The following is a 25,118-nucleotide window of genomic DNA, read 5'->3' on the forward strand; positions in this document are numbered from 1 at the left end:
AGGGCAAAAGATGGAGTGACACGTAGCATTTCACTAGGTGTTTTAGCAGTCCTTGATAAAAGCATCAGCCTCCTTATGAAGCTTCTCTACCCTACATTAGCACCAGGAAAATGGACACATACAATTGGATTTGGAGAGCAGGCACAATACATTTCAATCTGCGTCAGCGCTAACCTTGTAAATGGAAAACATATTGAACTGATAGTGAAAGGAAAAAAGTAGAGAGGACTAGGCCTAATAGGAGAGTGGCAAAGAGATGGATATAGAGAGAGAGAGGCAGGAAGAGCATGAAGAGGGGAGAGAGAATATAGAGACTTGCCAATGGTTCAATGTTGTCTAATTAGGGAAAGAAAAAGAGAGGGAAATGAATGAACTCGCGATTTCACAAAAGACCTTCATCTACTATACATGTATTTGTAAATGGGCCTCCTTTAACCTTTCAAAGCTACCATCCCTGATCAGATGAAAAACAAAATGTCGGAAAGGAAGAAAAATAAAAACCTTCACGAGAGAATAATGATCTTATTGGCTCTTAGAAATGGCTGTGTTCAAGTTAGAACCGCTCAGATAGTCCCATATTATAAACGAGCATGGCATAGTCAGCCATACAGCAGTGTGTATATTTAATAACCCGCTGGCAGTGGGTTCATCCCTGATATCCCCATATAACCATGTCGGCTGCTTCATAATGTCAACAACGTTAAATGCATCATAACTACGGGACTCCAGATTTACGCTAGGCCTGTGGTAACTATGCAGTATATATGAGACTATATAGATTGATGGTATATTGCCATGATTACTTATCGCACATGGTCCAGAATGTTGATATCTGCTCAAGCATGTGTGAGGGGAGACTGTTTAAGAATATAGATTTTTGAGAAGAAAGGAGAAAAAAAGAGAGAAAATGTGTCATGCACAACAACTGGTGAATACAGTTGGAGCCTTGTGTGCAAAATGTCTCTAATAAAAAAGGTTCAAACCTGCTAAACTGTCCTAACACTGATACACAAAAAATGCTGAGTTAAAAACCACCCAGCACTGGGTAAATAGTGGACAAAACACACATTCAGATAGTTATTTTTGGCCACCCGTGAGAGTACATTTCATTCCTGTTCATCATGTTAAGTTTGTACACTGCAAACTTCACTTTTCTTTCAATATTATTGCACTACATATTCCAACATAAAAATGTTAACATTATTATTTAAATATTAGAACAATGTGGTAACTGCATAGGCACTTGAGGAACTCATACTCATAAAATCTATTTTAATATAAGGGGTGCGTACTGGCGGCAGAGAAGTCAGGCGCAGGTTGAGCAAAAACTGTGTTACAACGGCGCATTTTAATAATAAAAATCACCGTAAACAGAACAATCAGTACAATGGGTACAAAAATCTCCCGGGTGGCGCAGTGGTCTAGGGCACTGCATCGCAGTGCTAGCTGCGCCACCAGAGTCTCTGGGTTCGCGCCCAGGCTGGGCTGGGTTCGCGCCCAGGCTCTGTCGCAGCCGGCCGCAACCGGGAGATCCGTGGGGCGACGCACAATTGGCATAGCGTCGTCCGGGTTAGGGAGGGTTTGGCCGGTAGGGATATCCTTGTCTCAGTATGTAAAAAATGTAATAAAATGTATGCACTCTACTGTAAGTCGCTCTGGATAAGAGCGTCTGCTCTTGGCCGGTAGGGATATCCTTGTCTCAGTATGTAAAAAATGTAATAAAATGTATGCACTCTACTGTAAGTCGCTCTGGATAAGAGCGTCTGCTAAATGACTAAAAATGTAAAAAAAAAAGAAAATGTAAAAATGTAAAACCCATCGCCACCAGAATAACGTGCACAAGCACTTACAACAAACAATTCCGGACAAGGACATGGTGGGAACAGAGGGTTAAATACACAACATGTAATGATGGAATTGAAACCAGGTGTGTGGGAAGACACACATGGAAAATTTAAAATGAAAAATGTGATCAATGATGGCTAGAAGACCGGCGACGCCGACCACCGAACGCCGCCCAAACAAGGAGAGGAACCAACTTCGGCGGAAGTCATGACATTTAAAAACAACATAATAATAATTTTTAAAATTACAATCTGTGCTCAATATATACTGTAGATAACAATGCAACCGAACAGATGAAACAGAATGTAATTTACTCTCACTGGTGGCCAAAAACAACTATCTGAACGCCAGGCCCCTGGTAAGCCATGCCTCCAGTCTTCTGATCTGACGCGGTGGTTCATTTAAGTGATAATGCCCCCAAAGCCGATGTTTGGAGGATATATTGGCATGGCTGTTTTCAGGCCTGAGACGAAGTCGAAGTAAAAAAGTGCCAATATATCCTCCAAACACCAGCTTCTTGGGCATTATCACTTTTATACAACGGGTTACCCAACACATGCAAATAATAATTAACATATTTTTATTATCTTGATGAATTTATTCATACTATTTCATCCTTCTATAGTCTCGACAGCAATCTAGTGTTGCTACCCAAGCCGGCTGGTCGTTTGTTCTAACGGTTCGGTTGCCAGAGACATGACCCAGTCGTTAAGTCTTTTTGTTCTGCATCTATGGACTCAACCCAATCGTTCGTTCTAAATGTTCTATTGCCATACTGGCTGGCAACGTTCCTATCCCTTGCTTGCTAGCTAGCCAACTACGGCAAACTTACAGTCACGTCAAACGGTGCAGCCAGAATAGTAGCTGCATTTGCATTTGTTTAAGCTGTTTTCTAGTGACATTTATTTGGATACATCCATAACAATTAGCTAATGAGGCGAGACATCACCTGGCATCAAAAATGTGTTCTCTCTCGTCAGGACAATGTTGTTCAGAGGAGCTAGCCAACAACCCAGCTAACACAATCATTTCAAACTGAAGCTGGAAAGACTGCAAACTAGCTGCACTTAATTTTGTTTTACCTGTTTTATATTGATATTTCTTGGTAAATATCCATATGGCTGATAAAAGCTGCCTGCCTATCTGTCTCTTCCCGACACGGTCATTACTATGCGACAGCTAGAGACTGAATTTGAATATTGAAACAATGTTGCAAATGTCGGAGAGACAGACAGCAAGGATAATACAAATCTCCACTGTTGAAAACTAAATGTAAGTCTAAAAGAAATGTGAGATAATGTCTAGAATAGATGCTTTTGATAGTGGAGATCACGTTTATAAATTGCCTGGCTGGGCTGATGAGACAGTGGTTTGCGCAGTCAGATGTAACTGAGTAAATAGGTATTTTAACTTGGAATAGACACCGGCTGGAATTAGGTTTTAATTCAGGATTAGCATTCAGGATTAGACCCACCCATTGTAAAAAGCTCAATAACCCAGCATCAATAACCCAACAACGCAACTGAGTTAGCCAACTGGCTGGGTCAAAATAATCCAACGTTTTTAACCCAGCATTTTTATAGTCTACATTTCAGCAATAATCAAATGCCTCTCTCTTCTTTGACAAGAAAGTGACAAATACCTGTAATATTACAGCAGATAATTCCAGACTGAATAAATTGTATTTTAAAACTGCAGAGATAAACCAAAAAGTTAATTCGATAGAGAAGAGAGACATTGAGAATATGAGGAATGATTCAATGCTGTTCTATTACATGATCTGGAATCATACTGAACAATAGGACAGCACAACCTTGGCTTGACCCGACTAAGCCAACCAGTCCACAATCACAGGAACCACTGTACTATATAATAACAGGTTACAACACTGCATTCGGAAAGTAATCAGACCCCTTGACTTTTTAAGAAAAAAAAGTCAAAGGGTTTGAATACTTTCTGAATGCACTGCATGTATACAATGAGGGTATAGTGTTGGTTGGTTGCCTGTTGGCCAAATCCACATGGTAATTACATTACACCAACATCAGTGTGCCAACCCCTGTCCATCCCTGTCAAGTTTCTGTCACTGTCGTTTGCTGCTCTCCCCCTCTACATCTGTCAGTGTGTGGAGAAACATTGTGTGTGGGGCAACATACAGCATGATGCTGCTCCATCCATTACTTTATCCTCTCTGACTGTCTGTCAACCCACCAACCCACTACAGCACTGCCATGTCTGTACAACACAGCCTGCCAAGCTCCTGTCTCTGTCCTGATGCTAGAGCTGTGTGTGTGGAGACTCCCCAGTGTGTGTGTGTGTGTGTGTGTGTGTGTGTGTGTGTGTGTGTGTGTGTGTGTGTGTGTGTGTGTGTGTGTGTGTGTGTGTGTGTGTGTGTGTGTGTGTGTGTGTGTGTGTGTGTGTGTGTGTGTGTGTAGAGGGGAGGGTGTGTTTGTGTGTATGTGTTCACACATGTGAGTGTGTCAGTGCGTATGTGTGTATGTGGCTGCCAGTGACTGCTCCTCTGTAATTAGTGGCTGGCGTGTAGTCGTTCCAGGGAGTGTGGTAAGCTTGTTAGAGGAAGTAATTAGTATTCATCAAGGACAGGACTCTCCAATTCACTTCATTGGCCACTGAGTGAAGTTAGCCAATTACATAGCAGTGTTTTGTTTATCTATTTTACATTTTATTGTAACTGGTAATATTTTGTTTATTGTTGCATCAGGCCACAATTGTTGTTAAATGTACTGTATTTGTGAAAGGTGCTATACAAATAAAGTTTGATTGATTTGATTGTGGTGAGTGCAGATGGTGCTTATATAAGTTTCCCGTATTAAAAACGTTCTCAGTAGGACTGCTCTAGAATCAGTTCCTCCTTGTCAATCTTATTCATTATGATCTAATAGTCAAAACGGGTCCTATAACAACACTCCTACTCCTACTCTTTGTGAATAATGCTTTATGTGAATAAGGAAAATCATATTTGTGAGCTGAACAATTGAGCTTTGCGGGACATCAAAATGATGTAGACACCAACTCCCATCCATCTACTTGCATGCATAAAAATAAGAGGCTGCTAAATCATGTTCCCTGGAGACATCATTACTGGGTTTTGGGGAGGATATCATCCAATGCAACACATAGGAACATTTTGAAATAATTATATATGGACCAAAACTCAAAGGGATTTGAGGAATTTAGCATCTAAATTGCATATCAACACTGCAGTGCACATGGTCTTCTGAGGAACACTTTATATGCATGATGTGTTTTAGAATACTTTTCCCTCTATTAAATGTCTCTCTAATGAATGCCAGTGAAAATGAATTTGTAACTAAAAATGTCTCCATTCTTCTAAATACATTTGGGTTCTTTAAAATGGCCATTATATTTCCTTCCACAATAACTATAATCACTTTTTTTATTTTTTATGTTTTACTTTAGTTTATTTTGTAAATATTTTCTTAACTCTATTTCTTGAACTGCATTGTTGGTTAAGGGCTTGTAAGTTAGCATTTCACGATAAGTTCTACACCTGTTGTATTCGGCGCAAATATATTTGATTTGTTGTCTGAGACATAATGGAGGGGGCCTTGTAATGAGAGCCAGACCACACAGTGCAGTCGCATATCCCTCCCTCTGATCAGGAGGCTGGGGTGTGAAACTGCAGGAAGTAAAGCTGCTGCTCAGAGTCTCCACTCACCATGACCCACTTTGCTGTGAATCACGCTGCAGAGCACAAAGCACTGTCTGAACACACACACACACACACACACACACACACACACACACACACACACACACACACACACACACACACACACACACACACACACACACACACACACACACACACACACACACACACACACACACACACACACACACACCTGAACACCACCAAAACCCGTCTGTCAGCACCACACACACTCCTCTAATCTGCATTTATAATTCTAATTCAAACACAGCTGGACATTCCATTGCTCCTGGCTCAGACTGTGGGTGTGTAATGTTTACAGTAATGTACTTTACACTTGAACCGCTAAAGCAGTCATTTTGACTGCTCATTAATTTGTATTTTTTATTACTCTGCCATAATGTAAGTCAACACACTGTAGGTGTTAGAACCTTAATATCACAAACTGAACTGGAGTTATAACCAGTTTTAAGAGGGCATTTCATTTTTTTTATGGTTTCCCCCCGTTGCCCCTCCTTCTCCCAACAGTAGGACCTGCTCCACTCCTTCTCCCAACAGTAGGACCTGCTCCACTCCTTCTCCCAACAGTAGGACCTGCTCCACTCCTTCTCCCAACAGTAGGACCTGCTCCACTCCTTCTCCCAACAGTAGGACCTGCTCCACTCCTTCTCACAACAGTAGGACCTGCTCCACTCCTTCTCCCAACAGTAGGACCTGCTCCACTCCTTCTCACAACAGTAGGACCTGCTCCACTCCTTCTCCCAACAGTAGGACCTGCTCCACTCCTTCTCCCAACAGTAGGACCTGCTCCACTCATTCTCCCAACAGTAGGACCTGCTCCACTCCTTCTCCCAACAGTAGGACCTCCTCCACTCCTTCTCCCAACAGTAGGACCTACTCCACTCCTTCTCCCAACAGTAGGACCTGCTCCACTCCTTCTCCCAACAGTAGGACCTGCTCCACTCATTCTCCCAACAGTAGGACCTCCTCCACTCCTTCTCCCAACAGTAGGACCTGCTCCACTCCTTCTCCCAACAGTAGGACCTGCTCCACTCATTCTCCCAACAGTAGGACCTCCTCCACTCCTTCTCCCAACAGTAGGACCTCCTCCACTCCTTCTCCCAACAGTAGGACCTGCTCCACTCCTTCTTCCGACAGTTGAAAGTGCAGTGCCCAGCTGATAACCATTCTGATAATTGCCACGAAACTGAACCTAAACTATACAGAAACAGAAAGTTTTGAGCTTATGCCGCGACCGTTTGTGGTAGATGGTGGCAGATTGTGGTAAATTGCGTCATTCTGGCAACAATGGCTGACACCCCGCAAGCTGTGCTGCAGTACGCCGCAACTTTTAAAGGAAGAACCACTGTATGATGGGGGAGAAAGGGGGAGAATGGATGAGTCAATGAGCGAGGGGAAGAGAACGATGCATAATTATGTAATCAGCAATTGTGAATGAAGAACAGGGCGGGACATTCTACTATATTGATCCATTCTAATTCGAATCTCTAAATGGTATGTATCCTACTGTATATCAGGCCACTGAATCCAAGCAGTCTTATCAGTCTACTCAGGCCTAGTTGGAGTAGGCTACAGAGTGAGAGCGTGTGTAATTGTACATGCGGAACGGCTTTCAATATCTGGGAAAAGATCCGGGAAGCAGGTGAGCGAGTGTCGGAGAATGTGGTGATGAGGATTGTGGAACCTTAAATTGGTAAGGGGGAGAGACATCACCATGGACAACTTCTTCACTTCACTGTCATTGGCAAACAAGCTGCTTGAAAACAAGTCTGGCCGGCACCATGAACAAAGTGAGACGGGAGGCACCCGCAAAGCTGTTGCACTCCACAACAGTGCTAAAGAATGGCAAGAAAAATGACAAGAAGACAGGGAACCGGAGACTATCACGCACTACAACCAAACAAACGTATGTAAAAGGGTGGCAAGCAAGTGAAAGTTCAGAAAATTGAGAGAAAATACGAAAAAATATGAAAAACACAATAGGTAAGTAAGGATACTATATACAGGGTCAGTTCCAATACCATAGCTACAATATGCAGGGATACTGGAGTGATAGAGGAATATACTGTATGTATAGGGATAAGGCGACTAGGCATCAGTATATAAGATTAACAGAGTAGCAGCAGGTTGTAAGTAAGTGGGTGTGTGTGTAGAGTCAGTATAAATCTATGTGCATGTTATGTGTGAGTGAGCAGATGATGGAGAGAGTGTGTGTGTGTGAGTGTGTAGGGCCCTGTGAGTGTGCATAGAGACAAAAATGAAAATGAAAGGACACAAGGTTAACTCAGATAGTCCGTGTAGCTATTTTGTTAGCTATTTATCAGCCTTATTGCTCGGGGATAAAAGCTGTTCAAGAGCCTGTGTGTGCCAGACTTGATGCACCGGTACCGCTTGCCGTGCAGAGAGAATAATCTATGGCTTGGGTGGTTGGAGTCCTTAACGATTTATTTGCGCCCCCCCGTCCCCCCTGTAGACTGACTCATCGTCGCCGGTGATCAGGCCTAGCACCGTCGTGTCAAACTTAATGAGGTGTTGGAGTCGTACGAGGCCACGCAGTTGTGGGTGAACAGGGAGTACAGGAGGAGACACCCCTGTGTGGCCTCTGTGCTGAGGGTCAGCGTGGCAGAGGTGAGGTTGCCTACCCTCACCACTTGAGGTCGGCCCGTCAGGAAGTCCAGGATCCAGAGGGAGTGTTAAATGCTGTTAAATGCTGAGCTGTCGTCAATGAACAGCATTCTCACATAGGTATTCCTATCATCTAGGTGGGTGAGGGAAGTGTAGAGCGCAATTGAGATTGTGTAATATAGGGATCTGTTGGGGCAGTATGCAAATTGGAGTGGGTCTAGGGTGTCTGGGATGGTGGAGTTACTGTGTGCCATAACCAGCCTCTCAAAGCACTTCATGATTACAGAAGCGAGTGTTACATGGCATTAGTCATCGTGGCATTTAAGTTCTTGTGGCAGTGAGTTCTTGGGGACAGGATTGATGGTGGTCAGCTTATAACTTGTGGGGATTACAGACTGGGACAAGGAGAGGGAGAACATTTCCGTGAATATGCCTGCCAGATGCTCTGCACATAATCTGAGAACCTGCCATGGAATACCTTTGGGCTCCGCGGGCACGCGGTTGTTGACCTGATTAAAGACCTTTTTCACGTCGGCCTCGGAAAGCGAGGTCACCCAGTCCTCTGGGTAGGTGACGTCCCTCACACCCGGCACGGTGTTGTTGTTGTCAAAGCGTGCATAAAATGTATTGAGTTCTGTGGTAGAGAGGCATCGTTGGGCAGATCACGGTTGGGTTTTTCTTTGATAAAGCGTAATGTATTGTAAACCCTGCCACATACGGCAGGTGTCGGAGCCTGTGTAGAATGATTCGACCTTATTCCTGTATTGTCCTTTTGCTCGTTTGATGACTCTGCGGAGGTCATCGCGGGACATCTTGTACTTATTACTGTCCTCAGCCGTAGCCTCAGGGTTGTCTACGATAGCTCTGTGTGTGGTAACCCTGTCCTTTAGTTTAGCGCCAACCTTGGTGTTAATCCAGGGCTTTTGATTGGGGAAGCGGCGAACCCTCACCGTGGGGACAACGTCGCCGATACATTTTCTAATGAAGCCAGTGATGGAGGTGGTTAGCTTGTCGATGTTATCGGCTGAGTCTCTAAACATATTCCAATCAGCGCTAGCAAAGCTGTAACGATTTTCCTCCTCCTCTTCATCTGAAGAGGAGGAGCAGGGATTTGACCAAAACGCAGCGTTGTGAAATGACATGATATTTATTCAAACAAGATGAAAAACGAACTATACTTGATAATAAACAAAATAACAAAACGATGTAGACAGACCTGGACGTAAGAACTTACAATACAACGAAGAACGCACGAACAGGAAAAATGACTACACGAACGAACGAACGAACAAACAAACAAACCGAAACAGTCCCGTGTGGCGCAACATACACAGACACAGGAGACAACCACCCACAACAAACAATGTGAAACCACCTACCTTAATATGGCTCTCAATCAGAGGAAACGTAAACCACCTGCCTCTAATTGAGAACCATATCAGGTCACCCATTAACCAACATAGAAACACATAACATAGACTGCCCACCCAAACTCACGCCCTGACCGACTAACACATACAAAATAAACAGAAAACAGGTCAGGAACGTGACAAAAGCAGTCCTCTAGCATAATCCCTGATTCTGGTGACCATTTCTTAACGGAGCTAGTCACGGGTTCTTCCTGTTTGAGTTTCTGCTTGTAAAAAGGAAGCAGGATTACGGACTAATGCCGAATGGAGGACAAAGGAGGGCCTTGTGGGTAGAATAACAGTAGTCTAGGACTTTATCGCCTCTAGTGGCATTGGAGACGCGCTGGTACAAATTTGGCATCACATGTCGGAATTAAAATTGCCGGCAACCAGAAAAGCAGCCTCTGGATGTAGGTTTTCTTGCTTGTTTATAGCATTGTACACTTTGTTAAATGCCAGCTTGTTCATTTTCCGATCCTTGGGTGGAAGTGGTCAGATGACGCAGATGCTACACTACAGGACTGTTTTGATAGCACAGACTGGAATATGTTCTGTGATTCATCCAATGGCGTTGAGGAGTATACCACCTCAGTCACCCCCACAGTGATCATGCATACATATCCCAAACAGAAGCCGCGGATTACAGGCAACATACACACCGAGCTAAAGGCTAGAGCTACCGCTTTCGAGGAACGGGACACTAATCTGGATGCTTATAAGAAATCCCGCTATGCCCTCAGACGAACCATCAAACACGCAAAGCATCAATACAGGACTAAGATTGAATCCTACTACACCAGCTCTGAAGTTCATCGGATGTGGCTGGGCTTGCAAACTATTACGGACTACAAAGGGAAACCCAGTGTCGCAAGCTTACCAGACGAGCTAAATGCCTTTTATGCTCACTTCGAGGCAAGCAACACTGAAGCATGCAAGAGAGCACCAGCTGTTCCGGACGACTCTGTGATCACGCTCTCCATAGCCGATGTGAGCAAGACCTTTAAACAGCTCAACAATCACAAGGCCGCGGGGCCAGACAGATTAGCAGAACGTGTACTCAGAGCACGGGGACCAACTGGCAAGTGTTTTCACTGACATTCAACCTCTCCCTGACCGAGTCTGTAATATGTTTCAAGCAGACCACCATTGTCCCTGTGCCCAAGAGAGCGAAGGTAACCTGCCTAAATGACTACCATCCCGTAACACTCACATCGGTAGCCATGAAGTCCTTTGAAAGGCTGGTCCTGACTCCCAGCTTTGATGCACCTGTACTGACCTCGCCTTCTGTATGGTAGTGGGGTGAACAGGCAGTGGCTCGGGTGGTTGATCTGTTTGGCCTTCCTGTGACATCGGGTGCTGTAGGTGCCCTGGAGGGCAGGTAGTTTGCCCCCGGTGATGCGTTGTGCAGACCGCACCACCCTCTGGAGGGCCCTGTGGTTGTGGGCGGTGCAGTTGCCGTACCAGGCGGTGATACAGCCCGACAGGATGCTCTCAAATGTGCATATGTAAAAGTTTGTTAGGGTTTTAGGTGACAAGCAACATTTCTTCAGCTTCCTGAGGTTGAAGAGGTGCTGTTGAGCCTTCTTCACTACACTGTCTGTGTGAGTGGACCATTTCAGTTTTTTCGTGATGTGCACGCCGAGGAACTTTCCACCTTCTCCACTGCTGTCCCGTCGATGTGGAAAAGGGGGTGCTCCCTCTGCTGTTTCCTGAAGTCCACGATTATCTCCTTTGTTTCATAGTTGTAGCAAAGTCACTCCATGAAGATTTTTGCGATAGCATATATGAAATGTATTAATTACACTGTTAGAATGTTGCAGTCAGAATGACTATTCATTAGCTTAAAGGGTTTTTACAGTGCACCATTCGAAATACAGTAACTCCGCCCACAACATTTTCCTATAATGTACCATAATTTACAGTATGCTGCAGGAAAATGTTTCAGAGTTTTTGAGTGTTTATAATACCCCAAATTACCACATCATTGAACGTTTTCCGTTACAGTGCATGTTGAAGATATTCCTGCCCAGACAGACACCCAGACAGACCACCAGACAAAGCAGCTGGCTCTCACTTTGAGATATGGTGACAGCTTCGCATGGGCTCAGCCAACCCAAGTGTCTAATTAATTTCAATCCGCAATTTGCATAATTGAATCTGTTTGTATGATGGTAATGCGATTGGTCCTCTGCAATAAACATCTGTGTGTGTTGCACTACCCCATCATGTCTGTGGCTCCCACAGACATGATAGGGTAGTGCCTCCTATGTGCATAATACAGTATAAACACCTGTAATTGCAGGTGGCTATAGGGAACCTATGAACACTTTTAAAAATACATTAAATGCCATAAGGTCAGGGTTAGATTATCTCGGGTTAGGATAGGGTCAGGGCCTGTAAACTGGGTACAGAGTATTGCATGTATCACATACACTGTTTTCAATGTTATCTAACTTTAAACTTGCATGAATTATCGCTACTTTATAACTTTAAATAATCTGTGCGTTAGTGAAGCAGCTTCTCAAAAAAGCCACAGCCACCTGCCAGAAACTGATTACTGAAGTTACACAACACACATTCACAAAAGATCACGTTTGACTTCAAAGCCTGGAGAACAGACAGGGAAATGTGTCCCAAATGTAAAACTGAGAAGCGGGGCCCATTTCACAGCACAAATAGATTATTCACAGATGTCTTGTTGGAAAAATAACGAAAGCAAAGACAAGAAGAGGACTAACCATTTGGTTTCTCCACATATAATCCTCCACTTCACTGATTCAGGAGAGAGAGAGAGATAGACAGACACTATAAGGAGGGTAAGATAGTGAGACAGCGAGAGAGAGAGAGACAAAGAGAGAAAGAGAGAGAGACAGGCAGAGAGAAAGACAGAAAGAGAAGGAGAGAGAGAGAGAAGATTTAACTTAATCTCTGACTCCCTGATGGGTCGCTCTCCTCCACTGCTCTGTCCGTATCTCTAACTAATGAATAGTTAAAGGAAATGAGACGACCCCTGAATGGAAGGCGTAATTAATGGAGGGGAGACATGCATCAAGGTCATGTGCGTCGGACTGGAGGAATCACACTGTTTAAATTGTCAGTATTAATTGAATATTTGCTCTGCGTAGATGAGCCACAATTATTTGAAGAGGTTTCAAATAAATGAATTTAATCACTTAGGTACTGGGGAGGAGAAATAAGAGAAGGGAAAGGGAGATTGGGTTTGACATTATTGGACACACGTCGTATCTCTCTCTTTCTCATTCTCTCTTTTTCTTGTTTGCATTTTCGCTCTCTAACCTCACTGTCTGTCTGTCTGTCTGTCTGTCTGTCTGTCTGTCTGTCTGTCTGTCTGTCTGTCTGTCTGTCTGTCTGTCTGTCTGTCTGTCTGTCTGTCTGTCTGTCTGTCTGTCTGTCTGTCTGTCTGTCTCTCCTTCCACTTTCTCTCTCTCTACCTCTCTCCATCTCGCCTCATGACTGACCGTGCAAACAGAGGGATAATCTTTTGTATTTCCTTTTTTTTTCTTCCTTTAAGAAAAGAGAGAGAGGTGTGTGTTTGAGTGTGTGTTCAGCAGCATTGACAAGGTGAGGTAGGCTGTTCCAATGCAGACAGCTCTTGTGCTTTGAGTGATGGAGACACAACAGAGAACATTAACTGGCGGAGACAACAAAGTCCTACATTTCTTTTTACTTCTCTGTCTCTGAAAACTTTCTTTGGCTTTGATGAATGAAAAAGTTCCACTGGAGTTTAGGGCAAAACTACCAAGTTGTTCATAGAGGAAGGAACTTCTGTGACAATAGGAATCAGCTAAATGCGCATAGCGGCCAAAAGGGCTCATGTTTGACAAGAGCAGTAACTAGCAGGTCCTACATCACTATATCTTTGCCCTGTGTGCTGCTTCAAATGTAATACAAAACTCACCTTTATCTGAACTGAACCCACAGATGGGTAGTATGGCAGGTAGCCTGACGGGTAGGACCTTTGGGCCAGTAACCGAAAGGTTGCTGGATCGAATCCCTGAGCTGACAAGGTCAACATCTGTCGTTCTAACCCTGAGAAAGGCATTTAACTCACTGTTTCCTGGGTGCTGAATATGCCCCCTGCACCTCTCTGATTCAGAGGGGTTGGGTTAAATGCAGAAGACACATTTCAGTTGTACAATTGACTAGATATCCCCCTTTCCCTAATAGAAGTTCATTGTGCCATTTCAAAACATCTAACACTCAAATGCATGGGAGTTACATTCCCAACAATAATGACAGAGGTAATAACATTGTTTAGCCACTGAATCGGATTACAGTTGTCCCTCAGGCCTCTTTTATCTATCTCCATGTCTCTTTCTTTCTTTCTCTCCCTCCTCTACTGTCTACTATTTATCTTTCTCCAGTTAAACAGAGTAGTTGTGGATTACACTCTTTCTCTCATGCCATTGGGCTAATCTGTATGGGCGCCCATGCCCCTGCAGCTCCTGCCACGGCCCTGCGGTAAACCTGTAACCCTGGCATGTAAACACACCCTCATCATGGTAATCATCTCAACATGCATCCATGAGCTCTGGAACACAGCCCATCTGCAATTGCTGTTATCATATGGCAGGGTATGCATTTAGATACCACGCTGAGCTATTGTTGTCGGTACGCTATGGTATCGACTACTAGCTACTAGCTAGTAGTCAGTTAGCCACTGCTAGCAGTCATCACCGTTAACTAAGACATCAGCCAGTCTCAGCCCGGTCAATTCCTACCAGTCTGTACAGCGCGATATCAACCCAGAGCATATGGGACGGCTTTTTCTCAACCACATCTCCTGGATTCCTACCGGAAGCTCTGAACCTTTACACCAAATAATCGCAGCTAGCTAGCTGCTATCCGAGTGGCTACTCCTGGCTAACGTCTCTGTCCCAAAGCAAGCACCAGTTAGCCTGGAGCTAGCCTCGAGCTAGGCCCATCTCCCGGCTAGCCGAAGAGGTCCACCAGCTAATTCTTGGGCTTCAATACCTCTTTTGCGAATTGGCCTGGACCCTTTGCTGCCAACACGGAGCCCCGCCGATCCATCACAACTGGTCTGCCAACATAGCTGTTCAAGGGGGTTTCAACAGGCACTCCCGTTGAGACATCCCCATGAGGACCATCTGCTAGCCTGCTAGCCCCGGTCTGCTAGCTGTCTGAATCGCTGTGTCTCCAGGTCGCCTAGCTACACACTGGACCCTATCATCACTCGGCTACACATGCCTCTCCCTAATGCCAATATGCCTTGTCTATTGCTGTTTTGGTTAGTGATTATACATTATGCCTTGAATCTAATCTTCAGCGCCCAGAAATCTGCTATTTTTATTCTCTGTTCCGAACGCACTAGATGACTAGTTCTTATAGCCTTTAGCCGTACCCTTATCCTACTCCTCCTCTGTTCCTCTGGTGATGTACAGGTTAACCCAGGCCCTGCAGCCCCCAGCACCACTCCCATTCCCCAGGCGATCTCATTTGTTGACTTCTGTAACTGTAAAAGCCTTGGTTTCATGCATGTTAACATTAGAAGCCTCCTACCTAAGTTTGTTTTATTCACTGCTTTAGCACACTCCACCAGCCCGGATGTCCTAGCCGTGTCTGAATCCTGGCTTAGGAAGGTCACCAAAAATCCTGAAATGTCCATCCCTAACTATAACATTTTCCGACAAGATAGAACTACCAAAGGGGGCGGAGTTGCAATCTACTGCAGAGATAGCCTGCAGAGTTCTGTCATACTATCCAGGTCTGAGCCCAAACAATTTGAGCTTCTACTTTGAAAGATCCACCTTCCCAGAAACAAGTCTCTCACCGTTGCCACTTGCTATAGACACCCCTCAGCCCCCAGCTGTGCCCTGGACACCATATGTGAATTGATCGCCCCCCATCTATCTTCAGAATTCGTACTATTAGGTGACTTAAACTGGGACATGCTTAACACCCCAGCCATCCTACAATTTAAGCTAGATGCCCTCAATCTCACACAAATTATCAAGGAACCTACCAGGTACAACCCTAAATTCGTAACCATGGGCACCCTGTCATCCATGACCAACTTGCCCTCTAAATACACCTCTGCTGTCTTCAACCAGGATCTCAGCGATCACTGCCTCAATGCCTGTGTGCGTAATGGGTCCGCGGTCAAACGACCACCCCTCATCACTGTCAAACGCTCCCTAAAACACCCTTCCTGACCATATCTGAATCTCCCTTCCCTCCCGGCTGTCTCTGTTCTCTTTTCATGTCTCATCCCTCAATGTATTTATTATTATTTATCACTCAGGCCCTTCTAATCGACCTGGCCCAGGTATCCTGGAAGGATATTGACCTCATCCCGTCAGTAGAGGATGCCTGGTTGCTTAAATAAGCATGCCCCATTCAAATTTAGAACTAAGAACAGATAAAGCCCTTGGTTCACCCTAGACTTGACTGCTCTGGGGAAAAAAAACATCCTGTGGCGTTCTGCATTAGCATCGAATAGCCCCCGCGATATGAAACTTTTCAGGGATGTCAGGAACCAATATACTCAGTCAGTTAGGAAAGCTAAAGCTAGCTTTTTCAAACAAAAATTTGTTTCCTGTTGCACTAATTCCAAAAGGTTTTGGGACACTGTAAAGTCCATGGAGAATAAGAGCACCTGCTCCCAGCTGCCCAATGCACTGGGGATAGGAAACACTGTAACCACCGATAAATCTACAATAATCGAGAATTTCAATAAGCATTTTCCTACGGCTGGCCATGCTTTCACCTGGCTACCCCTACCCCGGCCAACATCTCAGCACCCCCCCCCAACAACTTGCCCAAGCCCCCCCCCCCCCAGCTTCTCCTTCACCCTAATCCAGACAGCTGTTGTTCTGAAAGAGCTGCAAAATCTGGATCCCTACAAATCAGCTGGGCTAGACAATCTAGACCCTCTCTTCATAAAATTATCCGCCAAAATTGTTGCAAACCCTATACTAGCCTATTCAACTTTTCTTTCGTATCGTCTGAGATCCCCCAAAGTTGGAAAGTTGCCGCGGTCATCCCCCCCTGAAGAGGGGGAGACACTCTAGACCTAAACTGTTATAGACCTATATCCTGCCCTGCCTTTCTAAAATCTTCGAAAGCCAAGTTAACAAACAGATCACCGACCCACCGTACCTTCTCCACTATGCAATCTGGTTTCCGAGCTGGTCATGGGTGCACCTCAGCCACGCTCAAGGTCCTAAACGATATCATAACCGCCATCGATAAAAGACTACTGTGCAGCCGTCTTCATCGACCTGGCCAAGGCTTTCGACTCTGTCAATCACCACATTCTTATCGGCAGACTCAATAGCCTTGGCTTCTTAAATGACCTCCTCAACTGGTTCACCAACTACTTCTCAGATTGAGTTCAGTGTGTCAAATCGGAGGGCCTGTTGTCCGGACCTCTGGCAGTCTCTATTGGGTTGCCATAGGGTTCAATTCACCCCGTACTCTTTCCCTGTATTTATCAATGATGTTGCTCTTGTTGCTGGTGATTCTCTGATCCACCTCTACGCAGACGACACTATTCTCTATACATCTGGCCCTTCTTTGGACACTGTGCTAACAAACCTCCAAAACGAGCTTCAACGCCATACAACACTCCTTCCGTGGCATGCTCTTCAACCAATTGCTGCCTGCACCCTACAGCCCGACTAGCACCAATACTATGGACGGTTCTGACCTAGAATATGTGGACAACTACAAATACCTACTGTAGGTGTCTGGTTAGACTGTAAACTCTCCTTCCAGACTCACATCAAGCATCTCCAATCCAAAATTAAATCTAGAATCGGCTTCCTATTTCGCAACAAAGCCTCCTTCACTCATGCTGCCAAACACACCCTCGTAAAACTGGCTATCCTACCGATCCTTGACTTCAGCGATGTAATTTACAAAAATAGCCTCCAACTTTCTACTCAGCAAACTGGATGTTGTCTATCACAGTGCCATCCGTTTTGTCACCAAAGCCCCATATACTACCCACCACTGCAACCTGTATGCTCTCGTTGGCTGGCCCTCACTACATATTCGTCGCCGAACCCACTGGCTCCAGGTCATCTATAAGTCTTTGCTAGGTAAAGCCCTGCCTTATCTCAGCTCACTGGTCACCATAGCAATACCCACCCGTAGCACGCGCTCCAGCAGGTATATTTCACTAGTCATCCCCAAAGCCAACACTTCCTTTGGCCGCCTTTCCTTCCAGTCCTCTGCTGCCAATGACTGGAATGAATTGCAACTATGTGTTGTTGTTTCTGTCGCACTGCTATGCTTTATCTTGGTCAGGTCGCAGTTGTCAATTAGAACTTGTTCTCAACTGGCCGACCTGGTTAAATAAAGGTGAAATAAATTAAATTTAAAAAATATATATACAGTGGGGAGAACAAGTATTTGACACACTGCCGATTTTGCAGGTTTTCCTACTTACAAAGCATGTAGAGGTCTGTAATTTTTATCATAGGTACACTTCAACTGTGAGAGATGGAATCTAAAACAAAAATCCAGAAAATCACATTGTATGATTTTTAAGTAATTAATTTGCATTTTATTGCATGACATAAGTATTTGATCACCTACCAACCAGTAAGAATTCCGTCTCTCACAGACCTGTTAGTTTTTCTTTAAGAAGCCTTCCTATTCTCCACTCATTACCTGTATTAACTGCACCTGTTTGAACTCGTTACCTGTATAAAAGACACCTCTCCACACACTCAATCAAACAGACTCCAACCTCTCCACAATGGCCAAGACCAGAGAGCTGTGTAAGGACATCAGGGATAACATTGTAGACCTGCACAAGGCTGGGATGGGCGACAGGACAATAGGCAAGCAGCTTGGTGAGAAGGCAACAACTGTTTGCGCAATTATTAGAAAATGGAAGAAGTTCAAGATGACGGTCAATCACCCTCGGTCTGGGGCTCCATGCAAGATCTCACCTCGTGGGGCATCAATGATCATGAGGAAGGTGAGGGATCAGCCCAGAACTACACGGCAGGACCTGGTCAATGACCTGAAGAGAGCTGGGACCACAGTCTCAAAGAAAACCATTAGTAACACACTACGCCGTCATGGATTAAAATCCTGCAGCGCACGCAAAGTCCCCCTGCTCAAGCCAGCGCATGTCCAGGCCCGTCTGAAGTTTGCCAATGACCATCTGGATGATCCAGAGGAGGAATGGGAGAAAGTCATGTGGTCTGATGAGACAAAAATAGCTTTTTGGTCTGAACTCCACTCGCCGTGTTTGGAGGAAGAAGAAGGATGAGTACAACCCCAAGAACACCATCCCAACCGTGAAGCATGGAGGTGGAAACATCATTCTTTGGGGATGCTTTTCTGCAAAGGGGACAGGACGACTGCACCGTATTGAGGAGAGGATGGATAGGGCCATGTATCGCGAGATCTTGGCCAACAACCTCCTTCCCTCAGTAAGAGCATTGAAGATGGGTCGTGGCTGGGTCTTCCAGCATGACAACGACCCGAAACACACAGCCAGGGCAACTAAGGAGTGGCTCCGTAAGAAGCATCTCAAGGTCCTGGAGTGGCCTAGCCAGTCTCCAGACCTGAACCCAATAGAAAATCTTTGGAGGGAGCTGAAAGTCCGTATTGCCCAGCGACAGCCCCGAAACCTGAAGGATCTGGAGAAGGTCTGTATGGAGGAGTGGGCCAAAATCCCTGCTGCAGTGTGTGCAAACCTGGTCAAGAACTACAGGAAACGTATGATCTCTGTAATTGCAAACAAAGGTTTCTGTACCAAATATTAAGTTCTGCTTTTCTGATGTATCAAATACTTATGTCATGCAATAAAATGCAAATGAATTACTTAAAAATCATACAATGATATCTCACAGTTGAAGTGTACCTATGATAAAAATGACAGACCTCTACATGCTTTGTAAGTAGGAAAACCTGCAAAATCGGCAGTGTATCAAATACTTCTCGGCAGTGTTCTCCCCACTGTATCTATGTGGCTAATTCATGTGTCTGTGTATGTGTGTTTATGTTTACGCCGTTTTGTGGTTCCACCTCACAACGGATTTCATATAAAATATATATTTTGTCCTGTGTAGGCCTCTATTCCGGTAACATATTACTGTGTTTGTGTTGTGTGTGTGAACCAATATGTATTATGGTAATATCCAGCCAACGTAGAGTTGATCCAATGCCATCTGTCTCTGTAAAAAAAAAAAACTGTGACAAACAACCGACTTTGTTCACCGGGATAGAAAAAGTGAAGCGTTTAAGCCAGCAACATTGATCAGAGATCTGCACATGGCTAGTTGCCAAACAAACCATACAACAGCATTATAGAACCACACAATAGTCCCACAAACTCGAGGCGTCCCAAACAAAGCAGAGGAACCGACAATGCAACGACATCCATCACCCCAGACAATAATGCTGGGTCTGAAATAGCACCCCATTATGGATGTAAAGCACTACTTTTGACCAGTGCACTATATAGGGAATAGGGTGCCATTTCGGACTCAGGCCCTGGTCAAAAGTAGTACACTGTATAGGAATATAGGAAGAGGGTGCTATTTGGTACACACTCTGAGAGTACCGTTGTTGAGTGTTTGTTTACCTTGCGTCCTCCCGTGTTGAGCCGGATGGGCGTGAGGAAGGGGTCAAAGATCATGTGGCTGGTCTCGATGTTGACGGGAGACTGCCTCTTCCCCACGGAGCACAGGTTCCAAGCTGAGTTCACTAGCCCCCAGAATGACGGCACTGCAACACACAAAGAAGTAGAGACAAACCGGTTTGTATGTGTTGCTAACGATGGCGACGCAATAGGGCAGAAGCGGTTAGCATGTGTACTAAACAATGGGATTGAAATACAAAAGAGGTGCAACACAAAACGGTTAGCATGTGTTGCTAAAGAGATAAGAGGGGCTGAGGAGGGTTTTGTTGTGTCTTTGTTAGGACTACTCTATGGTGCTGTGAAGTAAATTATCGGTCCGATGGCAGGGCGTAGATTACACATGTAATAGGGACACGATAAGTTAGTACACACACACACACAAAGACACACACAAAAAACACACGAACACAAACGAACGAACACACACAAACACACACAGTCGTGTTTGAACTATCAAGTTTCAAGTTTTAATGTCACGTGCACAAGTACAGTGAAATGCCTTTCTTGCAAGCTCTAAACTCAATGTAGAAATCAATATCTATATAGTACGGAAAAAGTCATACAGTAGAACAAAAACATGAGAAATTCAAATAAGAAGAACACGAGAAAATAAGCTAGCTATATACAGGGTCAGTTCCAATACCATATTTACAATGTGGAGGGATACTGGAGTGGTATAGGTAGATAGGTACAGTATAGGGGTAAGGTGACTAGCTGTCATGATGTATGATAAACAGAGTAGCAGGAGCATACTGTATATGATGAATGTATGTGTGTGTGTGTGTGTGTGTGTGTGTGTGCGTGTGCGTCCTGTATGTAGAGTCCTGTGAGTGTGCAGAGAGTCAGTGCAAAAAAATCTAGGGTCAACTCAGATAGTCTGTGGAGCAATTTTGTTGGCTATTTAGCAGTCTTATGGCTTGGGGATAGAAGCTGTTCAGGAGCCTGTTGGTGTCAGACTTGATGCATCGGTAATGCTTGCCGTGCAGAAGCAGAGAGAACAGTCTATTTCTTGGGTGGCTGGAGTCTTTAAAGGGATATTTGGGGATTCTGGCAACTTCGCCAGAGTCAGATGAACTTGTGGATACCATTTCTCTGTGTCCAGTATGAAGGAAGTTAGAGGTAGTTTCGCTAGCATGCTTTCAGATACCCATAAACCTCCAGTTATTGCGCTAATACTATTTAGCAATTATGCCAGCGCTAGTTAGCTACTTCCTTCAAACCGCAAGCAGAGACATAAAAATGGTATCAACGAGTTCATCTGACTATGGGGAAGTAGATTAAGGTCCTCATTGTCAAAAATGTCCGGACCTTCCTTTCACACCGCCTGATATAGAAGTCCTGGATGGCAGGGAGTTCGGCCCCAGTGATGTACTGGGCCTTCTGTACCACCCTCTGCAGTGCCATGCGATGGAAGGCAATGCTGTTGCCATACCAAGGCAAGCAGTGATGCAGCCAGCCAAGATGCTCTCAATGGTGCAGCTGTAGAACTTTGTGAGGATGTATGTAGGTCACCCAGAAGAACCCCAAGCAGCAAATGGATATGAGCAGTTACATCATCCAGGCTTAATCAGAACAAAGTTAGCAAACTCTAGCATCATCAGATAGCACTTCTATGCACTGCTGTAAGACTGGCAGGACACAGTCAGAGGATGACACTACTGGGAAAGTGCTATCTCTATATTAATCTCTCTCTCTCTCTGTCCCTCTCTCTCTACATCTCTCCCTCGCTATCTCTTTCTCCCCACTGATGTCTTATATAAGACTTGGCCACTGACGGCAGGAACTCTCATCCTGTGCAGAGGGAAGGATGTCTTCATCGTTTCACACGGATTAACACATTTCCGCTTAGAATCACAGCCAGGATTCCATTTAGAATCACATAAGGAACTCCACAAGGAAGTAGAAATATCATTTTTACTCTGTGAATTCCACTATTGGAAATTCCCATATACACCACACAGCCAAAAGTATGTGGACACCCCTTCAAATTAGTGGATTCGGCTATTTCAGCCACACCCATTGCTGACAGGTGTATACAATCGAGCACACAACCATGCAATCTCCATAGGGAACATGGGCAATATAATTGCCCGCATGGAAGAGCTCGGTGACTTTCAACATGGCACCGTCATAGGATGCCACCTTTCCAAGAAGTCAGTTTGTCAAGTTTCTGCCCTGCTAGAACTTCCAAGGTCAATTGTAAATCCTGTTATTGTGAAGTGAAAATGTCAAGGAGCAACAACGGCTCAGCCGTGAAGTGGCAGGCCACACAAGCTCACAGAAGGGGACTGCAGAGTATCGAGGTCCAAAGGGACTCCGGAAGCAACGTCAGCACAACAACTGTTCGTCTGGAGCTTCATGAAATGGGTTTCAATGGCCGAGCAGCCTAAGATCACCATGCGCAATGCCAAGCGTCAGCTGGAGTGGTGGAAAGCTTGCCGCCATCGGTACCTGCCTCAATGCATAGTGCCAACTGTAACGTTTGGTGGAGGAGGAATAATGGTCTGGGGCTGTTTTTCATGGTCGCGGGCTAGGCCCCTTAGGGAAATTAAGGGAAATCTCAACGCTAGAGCATACAATGATATTGTAGACGATTCTGTGCTTCCAACGTTGTGGTAACAGTGTGGGGAAGGCCTTTTCCTGTTTCAGCATGACAATGCCCACGTGCACAAAGCAGGGTCCATACAGAAATGGTTTGCCGAGATCGGTGTGGCCTGCACAGAGCCCTGACCTCAACCCCATCGAACACCTTTGGGATGAATTGGAACGCCGTCTGCGAGCCAGGCCTAATCGCCCAACATCAGTGCCGACCTCACTAATGTTCTTGTGGCTGAATTTCCAAGTCCTCGCAGCAATATTACAACATCTAGTAGAAAGCCTTCCCAGAAGAGTGGAGGCGGTTGTAGCAGAAAAGGGGGGGATCAACTCCATATTAATGCACATGATTGTGGAATGAGATGTTCGACAAGCAGGTGTCCACATAGTGTATTTCAATAACACCTCAAAGATGACTCTCGCTGTTTAGTTCACAAATATGAAGTTGAGTCAGCATTTCTAACCCTAGAGCATTGGTCACCAACCTTTTTTAAGTCAAGATCACTTAAGTCAAAATGCAAGTTGAGATCTTAAGCCTATGCAACAATAACCAATTGAAAACAGATCTGAAGCAATGAGGTTTGTGCAGTAGATTATAGGCCCAAAACATTATCGCTGCATATTGGCTATGCTTGAACTTCCCTGCCAATGTTATTCTTCTCAGATGATTTTGAATGTATAAACAGTCGGAAGTTTACATACACCTTAGCCAAATACATTTAAACTCAGTTTTAAACGATTCCTGACATTTATTCCTTGTAAAAATTCCCTGTCTTAGGTCAGTTAGGATCACCACCTCATTTTAAGAATGTGAAATGTCAGAATAATAGTAGAGAGAATGATTTATTTCAGCTTTTATTCTTTCATCACATTCCCAGTTGGACAGAAGTTTACATACACTCAATTGGTATTTGTTAGCATTGCCTTTAAATTGATTAACTTGGGTCAACCTTTTCGGGTAGCCTTCCACAACCTTCCCACAATAAGTTGGGTGAATTTTGGCCCATTCCTCCTGACAGAGCTAATGTAACTGAGTCAGGTGTTTAGGCCTCCTTGCTCGCACACGCTTTTTCAGTTCTGCCCACACATTTTCTATAGGATTGAGGTCAGATCTTTGTGATTGCCACTCCAGTACATTGACTTTGTTGTCCTTAAGCCATTTTGCCACGACTTTGGAAGCATGCTTAGGGTCATTGTCCATTTGGAAGACCCATTTGCGACCAAGCTTTAACTTCTTGACTGATGTCTTGAGATGTTGTTTCTATATATCCACATCATTTTCCTCCCTCATGATGCCATCTATTTTGTGAAGTGCACCAGTCCCTCCTGCGGCAAAGCACCCCACAACATGATGCTGCCACCCCCATGCTTCATAGTTGGGATGGGGTTTTTGGCTTGCAAGCCTCCCCCTTTTTCCTCCAAATATAACGATGGTCATTATGGCCAAACAGTTCTATTTTTGTTTCATCAGACCAGAGGACATTTCTCCAAAAGTACGATATTTGTCCCCATGTGCAGTTGTAATCCGTAGTCTGTCTTTTTTATGGCGGTTTTGGAGCAGTGGCTTCTTCCTTGCTGAGCGGCCTTTCAGGTTATGTTGATATAGGACTCGTTTTACTGTGGATATAGATACTTTTGTACCTGTTTCCTCCAGCATCTTCACAAGGTCCTTTGCTGTTGTTCTGGGATTGATTTGCACTTTTTGCACCAACGTATGTTCATCTCTAGGAGACAGAATGAGTCTCCTTCCTGAGCGGAATGATGGCTGCGTGGTCCCATGGTGTTTATACTTGAGTACTATTGTTTGTACAGATGAACATGGTACATTCAGGCGTTAGGAAATTGCTCCCAAGGATGAACCAGACGTGTGGAGGTCTACAATCTTTTTCTGAGGTCTTGGCTGATTTCTTTTGATTTTCCCCTGATGTCAAGCAAAGAGGCACTGAGTTTGAAGGTAGGCCTTGAAATACATCCACAGGTACACCTCCAATTGACTCAAATGATGTAAATTAGCCTATCAGAAGCTTCTAAAGCCATGACATAATTTTCTGGAATTTTCCTAGTTATTTAAAGGCACAGTCAACTTAGTGTATGTAACTTTCTGACCCACTGGAATTGTGATACAGTGAGTTATAAGTTAAATAATCTGTCTGTAAACAATTGTTGGAAAAATTACTTAGTAGGTTTCCTAACCGACTTGCCAAAACTATAGTTTGTTAACAAGACATTTGTGGAGTGGTTGAAAAATGTGTTTTAATAACTCCAACCTAACTGTATATATTTT

At 44.5% G+C, this 25,118-nt stretch overlaps 1 protein-coding gene across 1 annotated transcript in view; it reads right to left on the reverse strand.

The window, feature by feature from the left end:
- Window positions 1-25,118, reverse strand: part of LOC139580836 (carbonic anhydrase-related protein 10-like) — a gene marked incomplete in the record, with an annotated part of 315,977 nt that overhangs the window by 159,954 nt on the left and 130,905 nt on the right. Inside the window, 1 exon segment of the mRNA XM_071409901.1 lies at window positions 20,183-20,325. Within this exon segment, the coding sequence (XP_071266002.1) occupies window positions 20,183-20,325 (143 nt within the window).

Source organism: Salvelinus alpinus, chromosome 7 (assembly GCF_045679555.1).
Source record: "Salvelinus alpinus chromosome 7, SLU_Salpinus.1, whole genome shotgun sequence".
Classification (NCBI taxonomy): domain Eukaryota; kingdom Metazoa; phylum Chordata; class Actinopteri; order Salmoniformes; family Salmonidae; genus Salvelinus; species Salvelinus alpinus.